Here is a 24,688-nt window from a genome sequence, read left to right on the forward strand (position 1 = left end):
ATCTGGGGCGTTTACAAATCTGGACTTTAGAAATTGGATCCTCTTGATGCTTGCGGTCCAAATAGTTCAGGGTTGACTTTTTTTTCCCTGTCGAAAGAAGTCATTCGCAGCTATGTAATAATAGCGGGATGTGCGCTTGACAAAGAGCAATGTATTTTCTCAGGGAGTTCTGTGTTTGCGGGCTTCCAGATGAAGCATTGTCAAAAGGCCCTATGAAGAAGAACGGGGGGAGACCTCCCTGGCAGTCCAGCAGCTAGGACTTCATTCTTCCACTGCAAGGGGCATGGGTTCGATCTCTGGTTGGGGAACCAAGGTCCTGCCTGCTGTGTGGTTTGGCCAAAGAGAAAGAAGGATGGAGAGAGGGTTATGGGATTGGCTGGTGGGAAGGAGGGGTGTTGCATTCTCTGCCTGGGTCCTGGCCCTTGAGGGGTGTACAAAGCATGTTAAGACGGGCTTGCCAGGTTGGTATGTGGTGGCTTCTTCCAGGCGGCCTGCTGGGCCTTCCTCAGTGCACAGGTGTCTGGACTTCCAGTCTTCATGGCAGGGAGCTGGTTATGGTATCCTTGGTACTGGGGGTGGAGGGGAGCTGAGTGGTTATTTGTATGTTACAGCCCGTGGGGGTTCCCTGACAGGACAGGTGGGGCGGGGGTACGAAGGATGAGGGTGTGAGTAGGGGTAGGCAGTGTGGGTGGGGTCATCGTCTTTTTAGCCCATTCATTCCTTGAGAGGATGAGAATGCAGATTGTTATCACATCTATTAAGTGCCTGCTGTGTGTTGGACCTTGTGCGAGGTACCTTGACATATTATCTCTAATCTTTTTTCCCTGGTTTTATTGAGATATAATAGACAGCACTGTTTAAGATGTACAGTGTTATGATTTGACTTATATGTATTGTGAAATGAGGACCACAGTAAGTTTAGCTAACATCCAGCACTTCATATAGACACACACAAAAAAAGAAAAAGCAAGTTTTTTCCCCTTGTAATGAACACACTCAGGATTTACTCTCAACAGCATTCATGTATACCGACTATACGGCAGTATTAACTGCAGTCCTCGTGTTTACGTTTTATCCCTGGGACTTCTTTCTCTCGTAACTGGAAATCTGTTCCTTTTGACCCACTTTCCTGTAGATCCTCCTCCCCACACCGTCTCTAATCTTAATAATGCAGCAGACCCCAGCTATTCACATTCCCTTTTATACGGACGAGACTCTTGACCTAGACTCTTGGAGATGAAATGATTCCTCCAAGACTCCATAGTTAGTGAGCATGGGCCCAGGCCTTGGGATCAGTTTATTGGTGCAGCAAAGATTCCCCAATGCATGCCTCTTTCCTGAGCAGGAGGGTCTTCTGTGGGATCTTTTGGGGGCCTGCTTATTCCTAAATCTGTCATCTGACTCTCAAACATGTAAGGACACTGCTGGTTAATGCTGTTTCTTTTCATCTGTCCACATCTATTCCCCTAAAGCTATTTGAAGAAAAGTCATGGCAGTAAAACCATTCCAGTAATTACTGCCTTGGGATTCTTCTGGAACGGCCTCTGGTGGTATGTCGCTTATCGGTAAGAAGCTAACCCTTTCTGCTGCCCAGGAGATCAGAGGGTGGCTGCTCTGAGTCCCAGTTAGTGTCCCAGGCTGAGTCACGTGGCAGGGAGTCAGGACGGCAGGACTTTGCCCCCAACACAGCAGCTCCAGGCCATCCTGTTCTTTTTGTCCCGAGTGCCTTGGGTGGTCTGCCCTGGGACCTGCTCAGTGTTCAGTGTTGGTTCTCCGTTTGACGTTGTATTAAGCTTTTCTTGAGCATCTTCTGATTTGAGATTGGGTCAAGGCCGACCTATGAGACTGCTGGTATACCCAGGGCTCCTGCAACCTGCGGTCGTGGACATGATGCATGCTGGGCCTGCTAATGTCAGAGACCAGGAAAGCAAAAACAAAGTACAAAGTAAAAATAAAAGGGGGGAAAAATTCCAAGAATGAAAGGGCAGAAGCTCCAACACCTACACTTCCTGCGGCCTTGGCCGGGAAGAATGTCCTAGGGGAAAAAAAGAGGCTGAGGAACAGAGCCCATTTTTAAAGCAAATGGAGTTCAGTTTGATGATTTTTTTTTTTTTTTTTAAATGCTCTCTGAGTGGTTCCAGCTAGACGTGGGGGTGAATCAGGGCTGGTTCAGTTAGCCATACTTTGCACCGATCACCTGCTCGGTGGATGCAGAGGACACCAGTGTTCAGCAGGTGTCTCTGTGTGGGGGAGAAGTTGTATGATGCGTGGCGGGGAGGCAGCACCACAGCGTGTCCCCTCTGAACCTCAAAGCCCTGATGTAGCCGCAGCTTCCAGACCCTAGTGCTGTGGCGTGGCTGTGGCACAGCTTTCACGTTGCAGCGTAATCGCTGTGGGTGCGTAGTTTGCCCCTCAATTAAGTTGAGACCCTACTGCTTCCTACTCTGTGCCAGGCTCAGTGGGGATAAGAGTGGCAAGCAAAAAGTCTCAAGTCCTGTGGAGTGGGGGATGGGGAGATGGGCTTTTGTCAAATAATTGCAAAAAACAAGGGGCCCCTTCCAGCCATTCTGAGGTGAAGGTCCTCAGAAGTAAAAGCGTGGCGTGTCTCGAAGGGATTTGGGGAGCCCCGAGGGGACCGGTGTGCTGGAGAGAAGACTACAGAAGGAGGCCAGGCCACGTGGGGTAGAGGCAGCCTACGTGCCATGTCAAGGATTTTTCTGGGTCCCCCAGCTGTGCAGCTTCCTGAAGCTGGTCTTTGAAGGCAGTGGGTACCCCCTTGACTCACTGGCAAACCCACCACATTGGCACTCTAGTCAGCCCCAGCCAGACATGCCGGCCAGGTTACTCTGTGCCCAGTTTGGGTATTGTCCTGGCCTCTCTGCCCATCAGGTGAGAGGTTTTGTTGTAGTTGCTATTTAGTTGCTAAGTTTTGTCCAACTCTTTGCGACCCTGTGGACCATAGCCCACCAGGCTTCTCTGTCCATGGGATTTCCCAGGCAAGGATACTGGAGTGGATTGCCATTTTCTCCTCCAGGGGATCTTCCTGACCCAGGGATCAAACCTGCGTCTCCTGCACTGGCAGGCCAGATTCTTTACCACTGAGCCACCTGTGCCCACAGTTAAAGTTATGGCGAGTGAGGAGGTCAGGGGCAGCCTGCAGTTGGCACTTGTATAGGTCGTTTCTTCTTTCCCCTTGTCTATGTGGAGCTGCAGTTTCTTGCTTGACCCATGTGGAAGGAGGGAGATTGCCCAGGAAGCCAGGGCCTGGACTGGGTAATGAACATGATTCTGCTCCCATCTTTGTGGCCTTGCCTGGGGACTCAGAGGTTTGAATAAGGCTCCCTCCTCATGCCCTGGAGAGGGGTGAATAGTCTCCACTTAAGAAAGGACCTGGTATGCCCTTGTCCACATTTCGGGAAGCTAAGATACTGGGGAGCCTTGCACAGCCCTTTCCAGATCAGATGCTCTTGAGGGTTTTGAAAGGCGCTCTGTTGGGAGGTGGATTTCCCCAGTGGCTCAGCGGTCAAGAATCTGTCTGCAGTGTAGGGGATGCTGGAGACTCAGGTTCAATCCCTGGGTTGGGAAGATTCCCCTGGAGGAGGAAATGGTAACCCACTTACCATTCTTGCTGGAAAGTCCCATGGACAGAGGAGCCTTGTGGGCTACAGTCTGTGGGGTCCCAAAGAGTTGGACAGAACTGAGTGACTGAGCACTCGCTCGTGGTGGGGAGGTAGAGACTCTTCAAAGTTTGTTTGTTTTCTTGAAGCCTTCACCTCCATGCAAATAGGCGGCTCAGAGTTGGGGAGAAAGGTTAACCACGGTGGCGCCTATCTTAATTTGGAATTTCCTGAATGAATGTGGTTTCAGTCCTCCAGCCCAGGATCCCCCTAGAGAGACTTTTCTCCGCAAATCACCGGAGAAAAGTGATCCCTGTCCCTTGTCTGGCCTCCCTGGGTCCTGCGGGGGCCCAGCCAGCTGGGGATGGGCCCCGCCCACTGCAGAGGCTCCCCGCCCCCTCTGACTTTAGGGGTACCTCTCCCAGGGGTCCTTCTGATCCAGCTGCCCGTTGGAGACCCTGCGGGCTGTGAATCTGTGCTTTTGCCCAAACGCAGTTGCTTCTATGGCCGGGCCTGAACTTGCAGGGCCAGGGCTGCCAGATCAAACCCATGCAAATGAGGAAGCCCATCTGTTTCCTAGTATCCAGCTGCTGTCCCTTCATTTGCAAATGGCTGGGATGCTGTTGGGGGAGGGAACCCGTCTAGGGATACATCTGCAGGCTCCTAACCGGTGTTGGAACTGGGGTCCTGCTGAGAGAAGAAAGGACAAGCCCTTTAAGTAAACTTGCTGAACAATACCCCCAAAAGGTCCCCAGTTACAGATGCAGGAGGCAGTCTTTCCCTCTGGGAAGAACTCTTCACCTTCCCTTCCCTTCCCTCTTGCCTCCCCCGCCTCCGCCCCCATTTGTCACTGGGGTCACTTTCAAAGTATTCGTGTATTCAGAATGTACTCACTGAGGGAGGGGCTGGGGAAAATGTCACATTTGGACAGTGATCTGACCATTAAGGGACTTCCTGGTGGCTCAGATGGTAAAGAATCTGCCTGCAATGCAGGAGACTGGAGTTCAATCCCTGGGTCAGGAAGATCCCCTGGAGAAGGGAATGGCAACCCATTCCAGTATTCTTGCCTGGGAAATTCCATGGACAGAAGAGCCTGGCAGGCTACAGTCCATTGGGTCACAAAGAGTCGGACATGACTGAAGCGACTAACACTTACACTTTAAGGGACTTAGAGGGCAAATGTATCCACTTGAATTGGCACTGGTTATTCACTTTATGTTAGTAATGGGCCCTGTGAGCCACAGATAATGCTAAGGTGGTAAGCTGACCAACCGCCCCTGAAAACTTGTTTCTGGAATGCAGTCAGATTGCTGGCTTTGGAGCGTGCTCTCTGGAATGCTGGCCAATTACCCTACTCGCTGGAACCCAGGGCCTCAGGCATTCAGGATTTTTTTGTGGCCCGCCATGGGGTTGCCATTAGTCATCCATGGGTCGAGCTGGGATCCTCTTTCTTAGGGAGTTCTGTGGGGGTTACTGTGTCCCCCCCATTACAAGTAACTCAGATTTGTTGGATGAATGAATAGTAAATGGTATTTTCATAAGCCACAGGCCTCTTCCTTTACGAAAGGAATCAAACGGGTGTTGTACACGGCTGTTGATAACGGTGACTCTTACAAGATCCTTGAATGTTTAGGAACATTCCCGAAATCCCTGCTGCAGTAACTTATATACATATTATGTGGTAGATTTGTTCTTTTGAAAGAAAACTCTGTTTTAAAGTCAGACAAATGCAAATTGAGGTTCCCTCGTGATTTTTTTGTTGTTCAGTCACTCAGTTGTGTCCGACTCTTTGTGACCCCATGGACTGCAGCATGCCAGGCTTCCCTGTCCTTCACCATCTTCCAGAGCTTGCTCAAACTCATGTCCATTGAGTCAGTGATGCCATCCAACCGTCTCATCTTCTGTTGTCCCCTTCTCCTCCTGCCTTCAATCCCACATGATTGGAAAAATATTAAGAAAATCTGCTGATCAGTCATATCAAGCTATAGCCCACAAGAGGAAGCCTGTCCTGTGCTTGAGGGTGGGCAGGGAACCTCTGCTGGGGTGGGGGACTTCTCTCAGAGGTACCCCCACTTGCCAAAGGCCTTCCCAGGCAGCCTCTGGTTTTGTCCCCATGGTGACCCTGACCCATCCCAGAGGTAGCCAGTTCTACCAAGCAGGACTCTGAGGCTCGGAGCTGTGAAGGGGCTGCCCAAGTGGACTGGGTTCATCACCGCTACAGCAGGCCTCCAGCTTGTCCTGGGATCCTGGAGCTGGGCTTCTCATGAGATGGCCCTTGGACCAGGAACATCAGCATTACCTGGGAACTTGCAAGAAATCCAGAATCTCAGACCCTACCTCAGGTCTCCTGGCCTAGGAACTTTGGAAGTGGGGCCCTGGAAGCTGTGTCTGGATGGTGTTTATGCAACGTCTTTATGCAGCGTGCCCGCCCCAAACTCTCACTTGGAATGGGTGGTGGATGGAGACAGACTGTATTCTGTAGGAATAGACTAGATGGAGAAACAAAGACCTGATGAATTGGAGATGGGAGCCATGCAGTCTGTCTTAATGGGAATCAGAAGAGTTTTCACAGATGAGATATTTGAGCTGGGCTTTGAAGGCTGAATAGGAGTTTGCCATGCAGGGTATTGGGACTGGGGTTGTAGGTAGAGGGAACAGTGCCCATATGAACAGACAAGCCTAAGCTGTGAGTGGGCGGGGAGAGGCATCTAGGGCCAGGAGCAACCAGGGCCTTAGCCTGGGTGATGTTCTTTGCGTTTTATCTTGTCAAAGTGTGGAGTGGTCTGTGCCCTCTGCCTTTTTTTTTTTTAAATTAGAGGTAAGATTTGCTTTTCAAAAGATTACTCTAGTGGCTCATGATGAACATGGGGCCTACCACAGATGGTGAGAACTGCAGAGATCTTTCAGAGAGATGGCAGAGGCACTACAGAGATCTTCCGGAGAGATGGCAGAGGTCTGCAGCAGTGGGCCCGTGGGGGTGACATCCGCCTTTGCTTTCTTTCCAGAGCTGTGAGTCGGGGCACAGCTCTGCAGAGGCAGAGTGAATAGGGGGCGGAGCTTTGGAGATGAGAGGTGAGAGGGAGCATAGGGGCTTTAGGGCAGACGTGGGGCTTGAGTTGATGTCACGTGGAGACTCTATTCAGCAAGAAGCCAGCGGAGGAGGACAAGGTGGAAGGTTACCTGCCTGTTTTGGAGAGGACCTCGGTTGGCATCCAGGTAATGTGTTCCCTCAGGCAGGTGGAAATAGGAGCCTGCAAGCAGGGACTTGAGGGGCACTGGCCTGTGGGGGTGGGAAGCGCTGCAGAGATGGAGATCAGAAAGTAGGCAGAAGGACCGGAGGAGCCGGGGATGGAGTTCAGGGCGCATCCACAGGTATGGGGGTAGAGAAGGGGCTTCCAGAAGGGCAGGAAGGCTTCAGTTCGTGTTCCTGTTCTTGAGAACATGTGTGTGCACACAGACGCACATACAGGCTGATAGAAAATAGAATGCAGCTATAGATAAACGTGCACTAAATTGTGTGTTAGGGGCTCTCTTTCTATCATCCCCACCCTTCCAAGTTGGGACAATCTGGTTTAGGGGGTGTTTCCTCCTTTCAGGGTTAGCCAACTGCAGCCGAGGGATAAGGATTTCAACGGCAAGGTCTTCCCCACAGCTGGTACCTCTGAGTTCTCGCTAAGCGCTGGCCATTGTGTGCGGAACTTTCCATGCTCTGTCTCATGGTCATTCCTGACCTGCAGGGGCAGAACGCTGAGTGATGAGGAACCCGAGGGCCCTGTCGCGGGTCCCACGCTTTCTAAGTGGCAGAGCTGAGATTCAGGCCTGTTCTAAGTCTGGTCTTTTTAACATCCCAGCCCATTCTCGCCTTTTCTGAAGAGTCACCAGAGAGGGGACAGGAGTGAGACCTAATGCTTGGGCTCAGGGAACAGCTCTGGGAGCTGGAGGAGCATCGGATGAGGAAGATGCCCCCCGCCAACTTTGTACAGGGAAGAGGGCTGCCTGGGGCCAAGGGCTGTCACCAGGATTCGGGGAGGAATGTGTTTTTTTGGGGGTGCAGAGGGTTCTGTTTTCAGGACTGGAGATGATGTGTGTTCATTTTACAGGTGAAGTGTCGGCAAGGCCACCCTTGACCTTAAAGAGGGGGCCGACAAGGCTCGGGCCAAGCCCCTTCGTTCCTTTATCCGTATACCTCCTCATCAGTTCCCCTCCCGCTCCCCTCGTCCCTCTTCCTGCTTGCGGTGACACAAGTACAAAGCCTTCCACTGAGAAAACGAGGGAGATTTTCCAGTGGTCTCGGTCAGTAGGCAGGGCCAGCTTTTTGATGATGTGGTTTTCCCTGGAACAGCGTGCCCGAGGAAGCCCAGGTTTTGAGAAGGGCCAGCCTCCTCTGCTGTGTCTGGCAGACGTGTCTCCAGAAGGCAGGAGGCTTGGGGCCTGGACGGCCAGGTGGCCGAGCACATAGGCTCCCCGTCTGTCCAACCTGGGCCGGGGGAGCCCCTCCGACATGACATAGCGCCCGTTTCGGCTTCCTGGGCACTAGATCATCTAATGGCTTATCTCTCTGGGAAATGGTTTTTGAAGAGAGGGCTCAGGTTTGAAGTTCTTGCTCAACCAAAGCTGCCAGTATCTGGAGACTTTCTGCAGATGGTTCTGTTTTGATACTCACCTCTTGGTGGTCCAGTGGGGATCTCCGGAATGTTTTTTTGCTCTAATGTTTGATGCACATTTTGTGTCCAGGAGCAAAAATATCTTTTTGTGTTGTTCTTTCTCCCTATTGGAGAGCACTATAATGAATAGTGTAAAACACTGGATCAAGGGATGCTGACAAATTAGGGAGTGGATATTTCTACATTTTGGGTCCAAATATTAGGCGATAATGGTGACTCTTAAATGGTGCTTTTTTTAAGGCACTTGGACTATTTATGCATTTATTTTCTCATAGGCAGCAACAAATATCCTTTCTTTTCAGACTCAGAGAGCTGTTTGCCCTGTTTCTCAAAGAGAGACCTAAATTATAGGAGGGGTGTGCCTAAATATATAATTTTTAATGGTTACCATATTGGAAGCATTAGCCATCATCCCGCCTGATCAGGGGGAATGCGAGCCAGGCTAGAGTTTCTGGAACAGTCAAGCTTCTGTGGCAGAGGCAGCTATTTATTAGTGGTCGTTCTGGCCCCCACGATACCCACAGGGAGAGTGTTAAGTCCTTACGTGAGTCTAGAAGACACCCCGACCATGGGCTGGAAAGAGGAGACTGCAGCCTGTTTACTTCTCCCGTGTTCCAGGGCTTTGCATTCCTTGAGGCCCCCATTTTTATGTTGGCAGTATTTCTTGAGGTAGAGAACTTTCATCTTTATATTGTGCAGAGTATTTGTGTCTCCCTTCCCACCCCGAAGGAACAAGTAGTACCCAGGCCTTATAAGGCCTCCGTTTGATGTCCGGATTTTGTCTTCTGCAAGCCCGTTCTTGTAAAGGCGAAGCTTCAAGGCTGTCTGAGCTGAAAACAGCCAGCTCTGCCGCTGCTCTCTGGCTGTCTGCAGGGCCCCCGTGCTGGGGAACACAAGGGTGGTCATTTCTGACTCCATGAGGGGGATCCCGGGACCTTTAGATCTTTGTGAAGCTAACTTTGGATGCCACCTAGATGGAAACCGTGCTTTAGAAAATGGGGGCTATGCTCTTCCAAAGTCCCTGTGTTCTAAGACACCACGGGTCACTGAAAAGTGATGCCAGGTGTCTGTCTGTCTGGACCCCATCCAGCTGGTGAAAAGCACTTTGGCAGTGCTGTGTATGTGAGGCGGTTCTGTATTCCGTTCCTATGGACAGAACGCAGGGTATTGGCCAGTTCAAACTTCTTGCCAGGACCGGGGTGTGGCCGCTGTGGGCCATAGTAAAGACCAGAGGGCGAGTCTGGAACAGACACTTGCCTGCTGTGTGCCCGTGGATTGCCACGTTCCGGGGGCACGTGCAGCTCATCCTGGGTATCTCTTCTGTCAAGACAGTGGCAGCCCCACCGCACGGATGTTTGTTCCTCTTGTGCAAGGTGGCAGAAGGGAACCAAGGCTGGGTTACTATTCTCGCCCCAAACGCCGGTGTTATAGTTCCCAAGGGAGCCCCCGCCGTCCACACCCCCTTGTAGGACATCCCGTCCTCTCTCTCCCTTCCCTCCTTGTCTCACAGAGGGATCTGTTTAGGCATTTCTTTCTGTTTCTTTCTCCCTTTCGTCCACTTTTTTGGAGGAATGTGTTAACAGTTTGGATGCCTCTGACTTTCTGAGATGGAGAGACCTCTTGGGGGACCCCTCCGCCCGCCCCACATCCTTGAAGCTGGAGTTTCCCTTCTTAGCTGTGATCATCCTGACCTTTGAAAAGACACCGGTCCCAAGGAAACCCCAGAAAAGGGTGCATTTGTGAAGTGACGTGGTTTGTTGTCCCTGTGGCATACGCCGTTTCTTCCTTAACAGTTTAAACCTGTCATCCATTCCGCGCGAAGCGATTGGACAGGGCAAGACGCGGGGTTCCCATCTGTTCCCTGTTTGCATTTGGGCGCCATTTCAAAAACCACACGGGCAAAGTTTATAGGCAAACATTATAAAAAGTGACAGTCTGAAGTGCTGCTATGGCTGGTTTGGCAGCGTCAAGTGTTACCTGAAATAGCTCCCCGTTCCAAACGCACTCGCTGCTTCAATTGTCTCAAGACGGCCTCCTGATGACACCGGGGAAGAATTCAGCCGGGCGAAGAATTCAGCAGCGAAGTCCCAGAAACCACAGCCTGTTCTGCCTTTTGCAAGACTTCCCCGCCACTCCCTGGACCCTGATCGCCTCCAGCAAGGACTCCTGTCCCCTTGTGGATTTCCTGAGAGGTAGAGCTGGTGACGTCAGCCCTCTGCCCTGTTGACGTCACACCTCTTCCCTTTGCAGTCAGCCGCCCCTCAGTTCTAAATTCCAGTAGCTCTCGTAGATCAGGGCTCTGGAGTTTCTTAGGGGCGGGAAGGAGATGGAGCTCCAGCAGGAATCACACGTTGACCATAAGCTGAGGCAGCTGTTATTCACCCTGTTCACTTTTTGCCAAGCTGTACGGGTGCCCATCTCTCTCATTTTTTCATATCAGATTACTCCATTTATTGGAAAGCAGCTGCGTGATAAGATGCCGCTGGCGCTTCTCAAGTGTTTGAAACTCATGGGGAGAAAGTTCAGATGATGCAACCTAAGACGCGCACAACTGAGCTGTCCCGGCTGGTTGTGCGCTCAGCAAGTAGGAACAAGTGCCTCTTCATCCTCCCAGAAGGTAAACTCGGCGCCTTGTTTGTCGGGCGCTTTTAGCTGCGGTGACGAAGAACGTCCAGCGCTGGTGCGAGGGTACCAGCCTTGTCGCTTCGTTGTGGATTGTCGTTTACATTACGAAAGGCGTGAAGAGACGTTTTCTGTCTATGGAAGCTTCTGGAAGAGCACTTGCTGTGTAGTAAAATGGCTTCTGGAACCTTCTCCCGTTGTGTTTTGTCGAGAACAGAGGAGGGACGTGTTGGACTACGTGCTCCCTGTGATTTCTCCCCTCCTCTGTGAAAAAGAGTAAAAAGTATGCTCCATCACCAGAAAAAAAAAAATGCAGGAACTGGTAATATTGCCATAAAAGATATCGTTTAAATCTTCCAGGGAATACTCTGCGCATGTCAACCGTCCTGTGTTATAGAGCAGGCGGTGCGGCTTGGTGATGTGACTTTGGAAGGTGGTCGCATCCAAAGGCAGAGGGGTTGGTAGGGCCCCGCAGGTGCAGCATTGGTGCTCTGGGGGATCTGGTCCATTGTCCCCTCTGAGCACGAGGAGGGCACTCCCACTGTGGTGGTGTCCGCGGAGCACTGCGGAGCATCTGGTGGGTAGTCACCTGGAGATGGCAGCCCCAGAAGGGAAGCAAGCCCCTGGGGCCACGTGGGAGGGGCAGGGTGAGAACTGCCTCCGCTGAGCCAGTCTGGGTCCCTGCTAATAAGTATAGGTGTTCTTGGCATCTTGGCCTGGGATGGCTTTGACGCAGGACCACGCAAACTGGGCCACAGGAGCTATTGGGTGGCCTGGGAGGGGCTGGGTGTGTCATTCCACCCCTTCCCACCGTAGACCCCACTCGCCCGCCCTCCCTGACTCATTAACCCCTTCTTCCCTCTTCTCCTTTCTAGTCATCCACCCATCCTCCCCAAAATGTGTCCTCCTACATTATGCGGGAGTATCACAAGATTCTGCTGGGGTTCCCCAAAGATGCCCCAGACCCTCAGATGAGCTTGTTGTGAAGTAATCAGCTGGGGAAGGAGGAACACACACTTTCTGAATTCCCCATGGGAGTAGTTAATGGTCTCAGGTCTTGAAGGTGGATGGCCCTATTTTATAAATGAACATCTTCACCCTATTGATGTATATTGGGGAATTATTTTACTATCCTTGAAGCTGATCATCTCAATGGAAAGCTGGGTGATAGTTTTCACGGAAATTAAAATCACTCTTAATAGCTCGTCACCTTATCAGGCCTTTTGAGCTAGGAGCCCATCATTAGTAACATCATTTTACATCCATGGGATGTAGCTCAGTTGGTAAAGAATCCACCTGCAATGCAGGAGACCTGGTTCAATTCCTGGGTTGGGAAGATCTGCTGGAGAAGGGATAGGCTACCCACTCCACTATTCTGGCCTGGAGAATTCCATGGACTACAGTCCATGGGATCGCAAAGAGTTGGACACCACTGAGCGACTTTCACTTTCATAAATCCAGGTAGTCTCTTGATTATCCTCTGAAAAGAGTGGTACTTGTGATCTTGGTAGTATCTTCAGCCTTGAAGAGTGATAGTGATGGTGACTGGCCCCATAAATTATAGTTGGAAGATCAGGTTCATATTGGATGGCTTGCTGGATTCTCAAAATAATATTGTGTTTGGGGGCATTCCTGAGCTTAAGCAGGAGCAGAGTGCACTTGGGACTCAGGGTGTCATCTTTTCTCATACAGGTTGTTGTTGTTCAGGCTCTAAGTCATGTCCACTCTTTGCAACCCCATGGGCTGTAGCATATCAGACTCCTCTGTCCTCCACCAGCACCCCTTCCACTAGCATCTCCTGTGTGTCCGGCCTGAATAGGATGTGACCCTCCTCCTGCAGCAGCAGGTAGTGATGTCTTTTTGGTGATATTGGTCCAGCATCTTAGATACCTAGGTTTCAGCAAGATTTTGTGGTTTGCCTGTTTTAGGTGAAGGAGAGGATTCTTAGTGAAAATGCTTTTCTTTGAGAAATCATAATTCTCCCTTTTATCTGGGAGAGAGATTTTTCTGCATCATAACTGCAAGTGTCTTGCCTTTTTTTTTCTTCTTAAAAACAAAAAACTGTCTTAGAGTCTTCCTGTGCCTCCATGAAGTAGTCACATGGCTTTCCCTTTTCTGAGGGCCAGGGGGACAGAACAGAGCAGAATGGGCCACGTGGGTCCCGGGCTGTCCGCTAAGGGAGGGAAGTGTTGCTGCTCTGTCCAGCTGTTTCCTTGCTGGGCCATCTCTTGATGACCAGTTCTGGCTCAGAGGAAAGCAAATTCCACAACATTCTTGGTGACATGCTGATCATGCAATGTTGGTCCTAATAAATAGCGATTATTTTATAACTCAGGCTGAGGCAGTGTCAATTCATTCTAACATTGTGGATGCTGTTTCTGTAATCAGTTGTGGGAGACCCAGGACTCAGATGACATCTGATCCTGGCTTTGACCAGCTGTAAAAGGGGGTGGGCCAGGTGGCTTTGAGAGGCTTGTCAATTGCAACATTGTGTGGCCCTGACTTTAGGATGCAGGTCTGAGATTTGGGGCCAAACTGACTTCTTTGTTCTCCTCCTCTTCCCCTCTACCCTGCATTTCTCTTCCCATACCTTTTCTGCTCAGGATCCAGAGTTCAGTACCTTTTTATTAGTCATTGAATTTAGCAGCATTATGACTTGAACAACCTCAGGAGGCCCCATTTGAGGACCTTCCAACTAAGTTCATTGCAGTATCTTTTAGGCATCATTTTGCCCTTCCCTTCTCTCTAAAGAAGCCTTCTCTGATGATCCTACACAACAGAAGCTGGCGAATTTTCTGTAAAGGGCAAGACTGTTAATATTTTAGGCTCTGCAGGTCACCAGGTCTCTGTTTCAACCACAGGCCTGTCAACTGTCATATCACAGCAGCCCCGGACATTATGTAAGCGATGAGCATGGCTATGCACCTGTAAACTTTGTTTACAAAAACAGGCCATGGGCTGGGTTTGGCCCCAGGGGCTTGTGGTTTGCCAACTCCTGTTCTGGAGTCCAGAGCCTGCCTCTCTGGATGTGCCCCTAACATGCTATATTTCTTCCTCCTAACACTTGGGACCACTCCACAGACTTTATAGTTTTGTAGATTTTGTATTTGTTATCTGTCACCCCTCGGTAATTAATCACCCACAAGTGCAGGGAGTATTTTTGTTTCTGTTTGTTTTATCTGTTTATTTTTGTATCTGTTCTGTTTATCCAGGATAAAAGCATGTGGCCCATAGTAGGTGTTCAGTAAAATAATTGTTGATTGCGAAAAAACAAGCATTCAAAATGTAACCTGCTTGTCAGTTGGGACTTTCTGCCCTTGTCTTGGGGTGTAAGTTTTTCCAAGTTAAATATGACTTCTATTTTCTTCCTTTTGCTGTGATTACCCCTTTATGTTCCCATCCTGTTCAGTGTCTGGGCCCTTGCTGGTGTGGTTGCCCTGGGGGGTGCCCCTCTGGGGAGCCCTGGGCCTCCACAGCGGGTGGTGGTCGGGGGTGGGGGGGGCATGGATTTCTAGAACCTGATGCGTGTGGCCCTTGCTTGTTCTTGGACCCTGGCACTGAAACATGAAGTAACTGTATTTCAGTCTTATGTGGGACCCTTGTCCAGACCACACTTAAGGACAAAACAATTGCCTTTTGATGCTGCCCAGATTGCTAGCCATCCCAGAGCTGGGAAGCTTTATGCTTTCTGGGCCTGGGCCTCCGGGTACCATTCATAGTGCTCTCTGTGAAGGCCAAAAGCCAGCTCATGGACTCTCGTGGGTCCCAGCCGGCGGCTCTGGCTGTTCTCCTTAAAGACGCGTGGTTCCTTCTCACTCGGTTAGCAGAGGCTAGGTCCTCCCGGGCCTGTTTTGCCCTGCATGTTTGTGGACCGTGTGCATGCTCAGTCTTGTCTGACTCTTTGCGGCCCCATGGACTGTAGCCCAGCAGGCTCCTCTGTCCGTGGGATTCTCCAGGCAAGAATACTGGAGTGAGTTGCCATGCCCTCCTCCAGGGCATCTTCCCAACCCAGACACACGTCTCCTGTGTGTCTCCAGCACTGCAGGTGGATTCTTTACCTCTTGAGTCACTGGGACCGTTATCCAATTTGTAACAGTCGCCTTCTGTGTGCCTGCCTGGGGCAGGGGAGGAGCTCGCAAAGAACCAGAGACATCAGCCCTCCCTCTAGCATCTTGGGCATCTCCTCGGGGGACGGGACAAGTCCGTCACGAATGTGGCCCATCCCCAGGAGCTGGTGAAGACGAGAGACCCACTTCGCTCTGGGCTGGGGTGGCTGGTGGCAGGCTCTCATCCAGGAGAGCGTGCATGATCGGGGGGGCGTGAAGGATGGGGGGGTTCAGTGGGGAGGCGAGGGAGAAAGGAAAAGCTCTAAAGGAGACAAGGCAGAAGAAGGCTGAGGAGACTGGAAGCTGGGCTGTGTGGTGGGGGCTGGGGAGCAGGGAGTAGCCCAGCTCTCCAGGTGGAGTGCCAGGCCTGCAGGCCTCCGCACCTTCCTTTGGATCCATTTAAGTGCGATCTAAGATCCATTTAAGTGGGCTTCCCTGGTGGCTCAAACGGTAAAGAGTCTTCCCACAATGCGGGAGACCTGGGTTCAATTCCTGGGTTGGGAAGGTCCCCTGGAGAAGGAAATGGCACCCCACTCCAGTATTCTCGCCTGGAAAATCCCATGGACAGAGGAGCCTGGCGGGCTACAGTCTAGGGGGTCGCAAAGACTCGGACACGACTGAGAGCCTACCACACAAGTGCGATGGGGACCGCCTCTCAGCTCCCTGGGGCGGCTTTTCTCTTTTGGGCTTTGACGTGAAGGCCTCCAGGCTTTTATCATTTTAAGGAAAACAGTGTGTCCGAGCTCAGCCAGCACAGACGTCAGTCTCCCAGACCAGCAGTTTTCTGATCTGAGCCTGAGAAACTGAGGCATTTCTTTTTAAGAAGCTCAGATTTGTGATAACAGGGGACGTCAGCACACACAAATAGGGAGAGGTATGTGTGTATGTGAGTGTGTGTACACAGCGCAGTCACGTGGAATGAAACCATTTGTGAAAACACACATTTTTACAAATTAAAAATGCCACAACGCTGGACTTCTTCGGGTGTTGGTGGTAAGCAGGCTTTGGATCAACAGTCGACTTTAAACTTGCACAGTGTCCTTGCCAGTCGGGTTTTGGGTTTGTGTTGGATGCTGTAAGGTTTGTTGGAGACTCAGTGGGGCAGCTTTCGCCGGGTGCTTCCTCTGGTTGGTTTCGGACACTCCTCTGCTCCTTGGTGAGGGCAGCTTCCTGGGGTACAAGGAGAGGCAGACAGACACCCCTGGGGCCATTTGCGAAAAGAGAAAAAAACCATGAACTGCTCTCCCGGGAGTCAAGGGGCCTCCACTGACCTTTGTTGGACGTTCTCTCCTTTTCCTCTTTTCCCATCTGTCTCCGTCTTCTCTCTCCCGCCTTTCTGCAGAGCCACCAACCAAATACCAAATCTCCCAACCAGAAGTTTACGTGGCTGCGCCCCGGGAGTCGCTAGAGTTGCGCTGCCTGTTGCGAGATGCCGCCATGATCAGTTGGACTAAGGATGGGGTACACTTGGGGCCCAACAATAGGACAGTGCTTATTGGGGAGTATTTGCAGATAAAAGGTGCCACGCCTAGAGACTCCGGCCTCTATGCTTGTACTGCTGCTAGGAACGTAGACAGTGAGACTGTCTACTTCATGGTCAATGTCACAGGTGAGTCAGCCTGCCAGCCCTCTGCTTTCTCTTCCCCGTAGTCGTTTTTCTGGGTAAAGTGTTATCAGACCAGTGAAGTCCACGGTGGGGTCTGCTAATTGGATGCTGGGCACAGAGCTTCACAGTTGGTGATTGATCTGTTTTTGAAGTTCTTCTATGGGACCTGGTATATGAGAGAGGCTGGTCATTAAAATTATGACAGGGTTCTCATGTGCAACATTACATTTTTAAGACCGCACACTTTCCTATAAGTAAAAAACACATCTTTTTTTTTTTCTTTTTTAAACTCCTGTACCACTGGCATCCTTGGCATTTAGAACATAGGATTGAAATTTGGATGCCAAAGATTTCTGCTTCCTTTTGTTAAAATTTGAGTTTCTCTCCTTGACTTTTCTTCCACGGGGCAACCAGGTCCCCTTTTGTGGCTGTGTTTAAAATTATTTTTTCAGATTATTAGTAAACAGTCAGAAGACCACAGGGTTAAGTTTTTCTAGGGACTAATTCCTTTCTTGAAGGAGACCCTGAGCGCTGAAAGATTGCGTTGGAAAGAATCTTCAGATATTATACAATCAGTAAATTTGTTGGGGACTTGAATACCATTTGAAGCTTAAAATCCCTTTTCAGTATATCCCATTTTATAGCATGTTTAAATAATGTGAAAGCAGAACACATGAAGAATCATAATATAGACCAACTGTCATCACGGAGAGAAAATTTAAGCCATTAAAACCATCTTAACTAAACACGATCTCAGACTTTTTTTTTTTGCCTGGGTTCCTGGGTTGTTGAATTCCCTTTCCAGGAGGACTGAGTTGTAGATGATTTCAACCTTTTGCTTTGCAAAAACACAACCATGGCTGTGTTCTTTTGAATACAGATGCCATCTCATCCGGAGATGATGAGGACGACGCAGATGGCTCGGAGGATTTTGTCAGTGAGAACAGTAACAGCAAGAGTAAGTAATTGCCGTCTCCGAACGTCCCCGAGAGAGGAGAGCTCGGTGGGAAGTCCTGACTCGTAGCTGTCTCCCTGGCGACTCCTTGGGATGCTGTTGACTGCAGTCCCCACTTCTCCACTGTGTCTTCTCTTCCTGACTTTCAAATCTGAGAATAAAGCAGTGTTACTGTACACCCTTCTGTACTGCTTGTCCTTTCTTATTGTGTCAGTAGCCACTTTCTTTTGAAAGCACTCACGACTTTTCTTTCCTTGGTTTGCTTTTCCCCTCTGGTTCCTCGCTATCTGGAGATGTAAAGCCAGCTGAATCATACGACATCCTGTCTTCTTCCTGTCGATGTTGCTTGGCCTGACCCAGTGGCTCTCTGCCTGGGGGGATTCTCCTCCTTCCCCCTCCCCTGGGGGACACGGGGCAATGCTTGGTTGTTTCACCGAAGGAGTGGGGTGATGCTAGTGGCATCAGAGAGCCCAGGGATGCTGCTCATAAACATCTTTTCAATACACAGGACAGCCCCGTAACAAAGAATTTCTTCTCCAGAAGGTCGATAGTGCAGAGGTTGCGAAATCTTGGCCTGCTAAGATAGTATTGCTTGCTGAGCAGAAATAAGGGAAGTGTGCCTTATATTGCCAATAGAAAAGGGGGACACCAAATGCTGTTTGCATGTTTAGGGACAGTCAGCACTGCTTTAACTGACCCTAGGACGCCTTTACTTGGTGAGTGAGAATATGGGCCTCTCAGAGCTGGGCAGCCTCGGTTCAAATCTTGCTCCAACACTGCTGAATTGGGCAAGTAATTTAACTTCTGTGCCTCAGTTTCTTCATCTGTAAAATGGAAATAATAACAATATCTTTGGGGGCTGTTATGAAGGTTAGTGAGTGCATATTTGCACACTGCTCAGAAAAACATTTCTGAGTGCTTATTCAATAAAAGATTAAATACAGCAAGTTGTATTTTCCAGTACCATGGCTGGAATATTTCCAAAGTGACCTTACGTCGGTCATTGGCATTCTTGGATGTTATAGTCTTAGATATTATAGTCTTCATTTTCTCAAAAGGATATTAGTCAGTTTAGTAAATTTAAACAAGACCTAAATAATGGGACAATTAGTTATTAAAATAGATCCAAGGCTTTTTCAAGGAAGAAGAGACAATCAATGTGGTTCAGCACCTGGGATAATGTTTTGCTTCAGTGGGGAACTGGATTTGTCTCTGAGTCTCCTAGCAGCATAGGCAAAAAAGGGAAATATTTTGGCTTATATTAGTTTTCACTGTCTGACAAGAGAAAGCTTGCAGTCTGGACCACTAGCATCATCATTATTTAAGACCTTACTAAAAATGAAGATTCTCAGGGCCCACCCGGGACCTCCTGCTGAATTAGAAACTTTGGAAGTCACTCTGATGCACAGTAAGTGTGAGAACCACTGGCTTAGGGATTCACACACACAGGTCTGCCTCCAATAGGAGTTTACTGTTAGAAGGCTTGTTGGTAAAACAGAGGGTGGCAGGATGAGGGAAAGTGTCTTCAACTATCATTTGTACCAGCCTTTTAACGAGGTTGTTCTTGTTATTGTGACTTTGTAATAACACTGGTAGATTAGAACATGTCACTCACTTCTTACTGTTGGCTCTGGCACGAGAGGCTGTGAGCCTGATGGTGATGAAAAGGGGCTGCTCGGGGCAGGCTCTGCTCTGACTGCTGGTTCCATCCGTGCCCCCAGCAACCTCTTAAGGTGGAGAGAGGAGTTGTTTTTGTGTTTTATTGATTGAGAATCTGTGACTCAATGAACACAAAGCAGAGCTGCAATTTCAGTTGTAGGCTTGTTGCCTGTCTAATCGCCGTGCCCCTCTGCCAGTTCCCAGGGTGATGATGCAGGTGGGAGGAGGATGTTCGCATAGCTGTGGGCAGCTCTAATGTGGTACCCACGTGTGGTAGCCATTGCTATTGACTGGGACATCAGACTCAGCGAGGTTCTGTTGGCGTGCCGGAGAACTTGTTCTGGTGATCAGCCCCCTGCCTGACAGCATGTTACCCAGAATATGCAGGAAGTAATAAAATGTAACTGAAGGTATAGGTGATGTAACAAGTAGGCTGAATGAACTACTTCTCTGTCTGATCTCCCTCTCTGATGACTCTCTTTGCATCCCGAACACTAGTGCTGACTGCCCAGTGCCCAGGTAGTGGGTTGTTCCATTTAATGAATGCCAGCCCACGTTGAATGAATCGCCGTGCCCTCACCTTGCAACCAGGGTTCTTCGTAATTAGCTCTCGAATGACACCAGCTTCGCCCTGAAGTGGGTACTCTGGGGTGATTAAGGACTGGTGTTAGCTGTACCAGGGAGATACTGCTGTCGGGAACTGCCTCTGTTTGGGGCCCGTGAAACATTAGACGCGATTTAAAGTGATAGCAGTTCTTAGCTGGCTGCGTGGCCTCTGCCATCTGTTACTGTGATTAGGCTGGTGTGATTCACAGGTGCGGCCTGGGGCGGCTGAGATTAAGCAGCTGTGGCCGGCGTGGACAGAGGAATGCCACGGCCAGGGTAATTGGCAAAGCGGGGAAGGGGATGTTGCCATTAAAACAATTTTTTGCCACCTCAAGTGTCAAATGCTTGACCTGATTAATAGGGAATACTGTAGAAGCACCAAATTCTTTGCATTTTCAGCCACCTGGAAACCACTCATGCATCCAAATGGATTCCTTCGGTGTCTTCTGATTGTCTGGAAATGCCCCTGGGGTGTGTTTGAAAGTTCCCCTTTAGTGAAGTTAACAAACGATGCTTCAGTGACCCTGTGCTGACAGTGATATTTCTGAGCTTCTCCAAGAAGAGTTTTTTGGGGCTTGGTCCACGTTAGTTGTCCATCATCTGACTTGAAAAATAGATGGCAGGTTACTCTGGTTGCTGATATTCTCGTTTATCTAATTCTGGCAGTGCACTCTAAGAAGGCAAGCTTATCTGCCTGGTAGAGTTCTTTTTTGGAGAAGGCAATGGCACCCCACTCCAGTACTCTTGCCTGGAAAATCCCATGGACAGAGGAGCCTGGTGGGCTGCAGTCCATGGGGTTGCTAAGAGTTGGACACATCTGAGTGACTTCACTTTTCACTTTCATGCATTGGAGAAGGAAATGGCAACCCACTCCAGTGTTCTTGCCTGGAGAATCCCAGGGACGGGGGAGCCTCGTGGGCTGCCGTCTATGGGGTTGCAGAGTTGGACACAACTGAAGCGACTTAGCAGCAGTAGCTGAGTTCTTTTTAGATTCTGTACAGAGTACAGAAAACATTGTAGCCAAATATAATGGTAAAAATAACAGTCAAAAATTAAGGCAGATTTGTTGCATTTTGGCCATGAAACTGCTATCCATTAACCTCCAGGTCTAGTTTGATTTTTATGGTAATGTTCTGCAGTGTTCAGGTATATCTGAACTTCTACTTAATCCTATGAGACCTAACTCAAAAGTGGGCTCCTCTGTAGATTTCCTTGTTTATACTGGCCGATTGAGTGGCTTTGAGTGTTTGCATGTTCCATCGTACAACGTATGGTATCATGTTCAGTATCAGGTAGCCTCTCGGACCTGCCTTTCCCCTTAGATTACTTCTGAAGGGCAATGACTAGCCCAGATGTTGAATGAATATTTTGTGGTATCACCGTCCTCCCAGAATCTCTTTTACAGATCCCATTAAAAACAGAGCAGTGTTCAGGTTTGGTCTGTACATGAAGAGAATAAGTCGGTCTTTCTCAAAGAATATCCTTGGGAACCCTGGTTCCAAATAATCCTCTGCCAAAAATCAGTTGTATTTTAAAATGAATTTGGAGAATATCTCATACCATAACCCTTTCTCAAAGACTTATGGTGTCTATCAGCCTAATACAAGCTCTGAGAAGTTCTGTAGTAAAACATCTGTTTCTTTTTGTCCATTCCCAGGGTTTTCCAAACTGATTGACCATAAGACCCTTTTTTAAAATATAGCATCTATTAACATCCTGCTGCACGTGCTTTGAAAATCCCTCCAGTGAGCTGATTTGATTGATCTAACCCCCACCCCGCCCCCCGCTTTTAAGTCAGGTCCTTCCATCACAGATGTGAAGGGCATTCTCCGGTCATATTTTAGCAGCTGACTTGCTGATGACATCACACTTTACCAGTGCTAGACGGTTCCCTGAGCAGAACAATCTTGTGATGTCATTACAAGCCTGGCTGCCAGGAAATAATGCTGTTACATATGCCCTTTGGTGAAAGAGACTTTCTCTGGACAGAAAGTTGCGATTTCAAATGCTAATTTTTGAAGTGCATCCAGGTTGAGGATTTTGAAAGGTTCAAGCTTTATCTTTTAGCTTAGAAAAGCATAACTTAACTAGTCCTTGCCTTCCCTAGGTACTCGATATCTTAATGGATTATCTGGCAGCAAATAAGTTTACACATCTGTCCGGTTTTTCAAGGTACTTTTATTACTGTCAGCTTGTGTTTAAGTGATGATTGTCTCCGAAGAGCTTGAGACTGACTTCTTGGGAAGAACATGATTGACAGAAGGTTCAGGTTGACTGCTTAACTAGAGGGAGTTGATAGTAAGACGGGTGTATCAAGTGGAGTGTGGTTCTTACTACTGAGTGAAGAGAGAGAAGATAATTTTCTATTTTGGTTTTATTCTCCTTGAGACCTGCAGCTGCCCATCTTCCATACTAGGGAGAAAGGGGGATTTTTTTTTTTTTTTTTTTTTTGGAAGTAACGGGAAAATGAAGGTTCTTGACCTGAGATTCTGAGACCTACTGATGGTAGCAGATCACAGTCACATTTGCTCTAATTGCGATTGTTCCTTCGTAGAGATGGTCTCTAAGATGGTTTCTTAGTTGTGTTGAAGTTTCCAGGAGTTGAAGAAAATGCATTTTTGAAAAAAACACATAAGCTGCCTAAAGTTTTTGAAATGCCTTTTCAGCGAAACCTCATCACATGGTTTGGGTGTTTCATCACAGAAGCCAGTGATGATGTTCCATCTACTCAGCCAGGCTGAATATCTTTTCTTTCTCAGCCTTCCTCTGGTCCAGCAGCGGTCCCCTTTTAAGGCAGAGCCTGGGGACCTCCGTGGGCAACTGGCCTCCCAGTACGGCTCACTCTGCCTGGTTTGTTTTACAGTGTATCTTACTGAATGCCTTGCTGATCAGCAAGTTGCCGTTTTTAATGAAACTTCTCAAATAAAGCCCTCCTGCCCCCTGCAGTCACACCTTCACTGACATCTTCATATTTTGTTGTTTGTTTTCTCTTTCTCTATGCAAAACTAAAGTCAGAGGAAGTGCAGTCTGTGGCGAGGATAGGGGAGAGCTCTCAGACACATACCCCTTCCCTCATCAAGGGTCAAAGCATTGAAATGTCCTGATTAGTGATATTTTTAAAGGCCCTAATTATAGACTTAAGACAGAGGCCTTAGTGGGGCTTTAGAGAGTTTGTGAGGCTTAATCTAGGAGCTGAAGCAGGCTGTGTTTTTTTTTTATTATTTTTACATCAATAAAAATACAGTTGGCAGTCATCAGCGGCCACAGCTCACATAAATCTTGAACTTTTGACTTAATTACCATGGGAGAGTTCAAAGGGCAGCATGGAGTGGTTGAAAGAGCACTGCTCAGGGAGTTGGAGACTTGGATCTAGCCTCGGCCCAGCCTCTGGCCGTGTGACCTTGATCAAATCACTTAACCTTTCGGAATGACATTGATCATACCAGCCGTTGGGCCAGATGGTCAGTGAGGTCTCTTTTGGTACGGTGGTAATATGAGTTCATGTTTTTCCTTTAAACCCCCAGGCTGTATTCTCTCTATTTGGTTTGAGAAAGAGAGAGAACACCATAAACCTTAGATGTTAGAGTGGAGATACATGAGTTTTTGTGGGAGCAGGCTCAGCAGTCCATGTTTTCTCCTTAGGTTTAAGTCACAGGGTCAAAACAAAGTCTCTGATCCCACCATTTGGTGACAGATTCAGTATCTGTGTAGGATATAGACGGATACCTGAAAAGAATGTTAGAACCGGGAAGGGCCTTATCAGAACTTTCAGTTCAACGCCCTCATTTTATAGCTCAAGCTTTGAACAGTTGTCCATCTGGTGTCCATCCATCCATTTATCCATCCATCCATTCAGTAAACACTGGAGTGTCTGCTCCATCGTCTGAAGATGACTTAAGCTGTAACCTCCAGGTGATCTACTCTTGCTGGTCAGCAGACATTGAAAGGGATATATTTCAGTATAGAAATGCCCTGGGCATGGAAACATGCACATAACTGAGACAATGGGGGCCCAGAGCAGGAGGAGGGCGTCTTTATTGGTGGGATGAAGGGGGTTAAGAAAGGCTGTGTGGAGGGAACTTTGAGGGACATTTCTGTGGGGTTATGAGTCTGCTTCACCAGACACATGTGAAGAGGCTTCTCTGTGTTAAAGTTGTACTTCCTTGGCATCGTTACTAACATACAATATCTGTTTCAGTGTAGAAGATGATAATGAGTAGTGTGCCTTGAGGATGAGATTGTACTTATTTATTTTGGCTGGGTCTGACTGTCCCTTTAAGTTGATCATCATTAGTTTTTAATGGCTAAAAGAATGTCATACTTTTGCTACATACTACATCAGAAGATTTGAGCATGTCAGAGCAGAAAGGGCCATACCTATGTCTAGGTCAACTTCTTTACTTCTGATTTAGATATGATCCATGTTTATGTCATCAGGGGTTTGTACCACAATTCCTTCTCCACTAAATAGATCGCTAAGATTATTCCAGGGAAGGTTTACAAAGTGGAGACCATACACTTCTTTCAGGCAACATGTTGTGGCCTTGGCCATCGATATTGAGTGCCCACCGAGTGCTAGAGTTGTCTCTGCCTTTGTAGATCATTAATTCGTTAACTGAATTCCTCCCGTGAATGGAAGTTGTTCATGCTGTTCACCGCCTTGGATGGAAGAAGGCCTCCTTAGGGAGAGGAGGTTTTTCATGGGCCGGTCCCTGTTTCTCTCCAGCTGCGTTGTAGTTTATGGAGTGGGGGCCCTGGCATGTCCACGTGTCCGACACTGCACACACAGTGGGAAACACTGAAGACAGGAAGAGTTTGCAGAGGACACTGATGCTGGAAGCACAGCAGAGCTA

The 24,688-nt window shown here is 48.8% G+C and overlaps 1 protein-coding gene across 12 annotated transcripts in view; it reads left to right on the plus strand.

Annotated features, from left to right (window-relative positions):
• FGFR2 (fibroblast growth factor receptor 2) overlaps positions 1-24,688 on the plus strand; it is a 107,339-nt gene that overhangs the window by 11,859 nt on the left and 70,792 nt on the right. For 7 of the 12 annotated variants that reach the window (XM_070363274.1, XM_070363277.1, XM_070363271.1 and 4 more), the window contains exons 3-4: positions 16,352-16,618; positions 17,496-17,573. The exons of 3 other annotated variants lie outside the window; for them this stretch is intronic. In XM_070363274.1, coding sequence (XP_070219375.1) covers positions 16,352-16,618; positions 17,496-17,573 — 345 coding nt within the window. The remainder of the gene's footprint in view (positions 1-16,351; positions 16,619-17,495; positions 17,574-24,688) is intronic. 2 more of the 12 variants (XM_070363279.1, XM_070363280.1) reach the window with 1 other exon arrangement.

The sequence above is a fragment of the Bos mutus genome, chromosome 26 (assembly GCF_027580195.1).
Source record: "Bos mutus isolate GX-2022 chromosome 26, NWIPB_WYAK_1.1, whole genome shotgun sequence".
Taxonomy (NCBI): Eukaryota; Metazoa; Chordata; class Mammalia; order Artiodactyla; family Bovidae; genus Bos; species Bos mutus.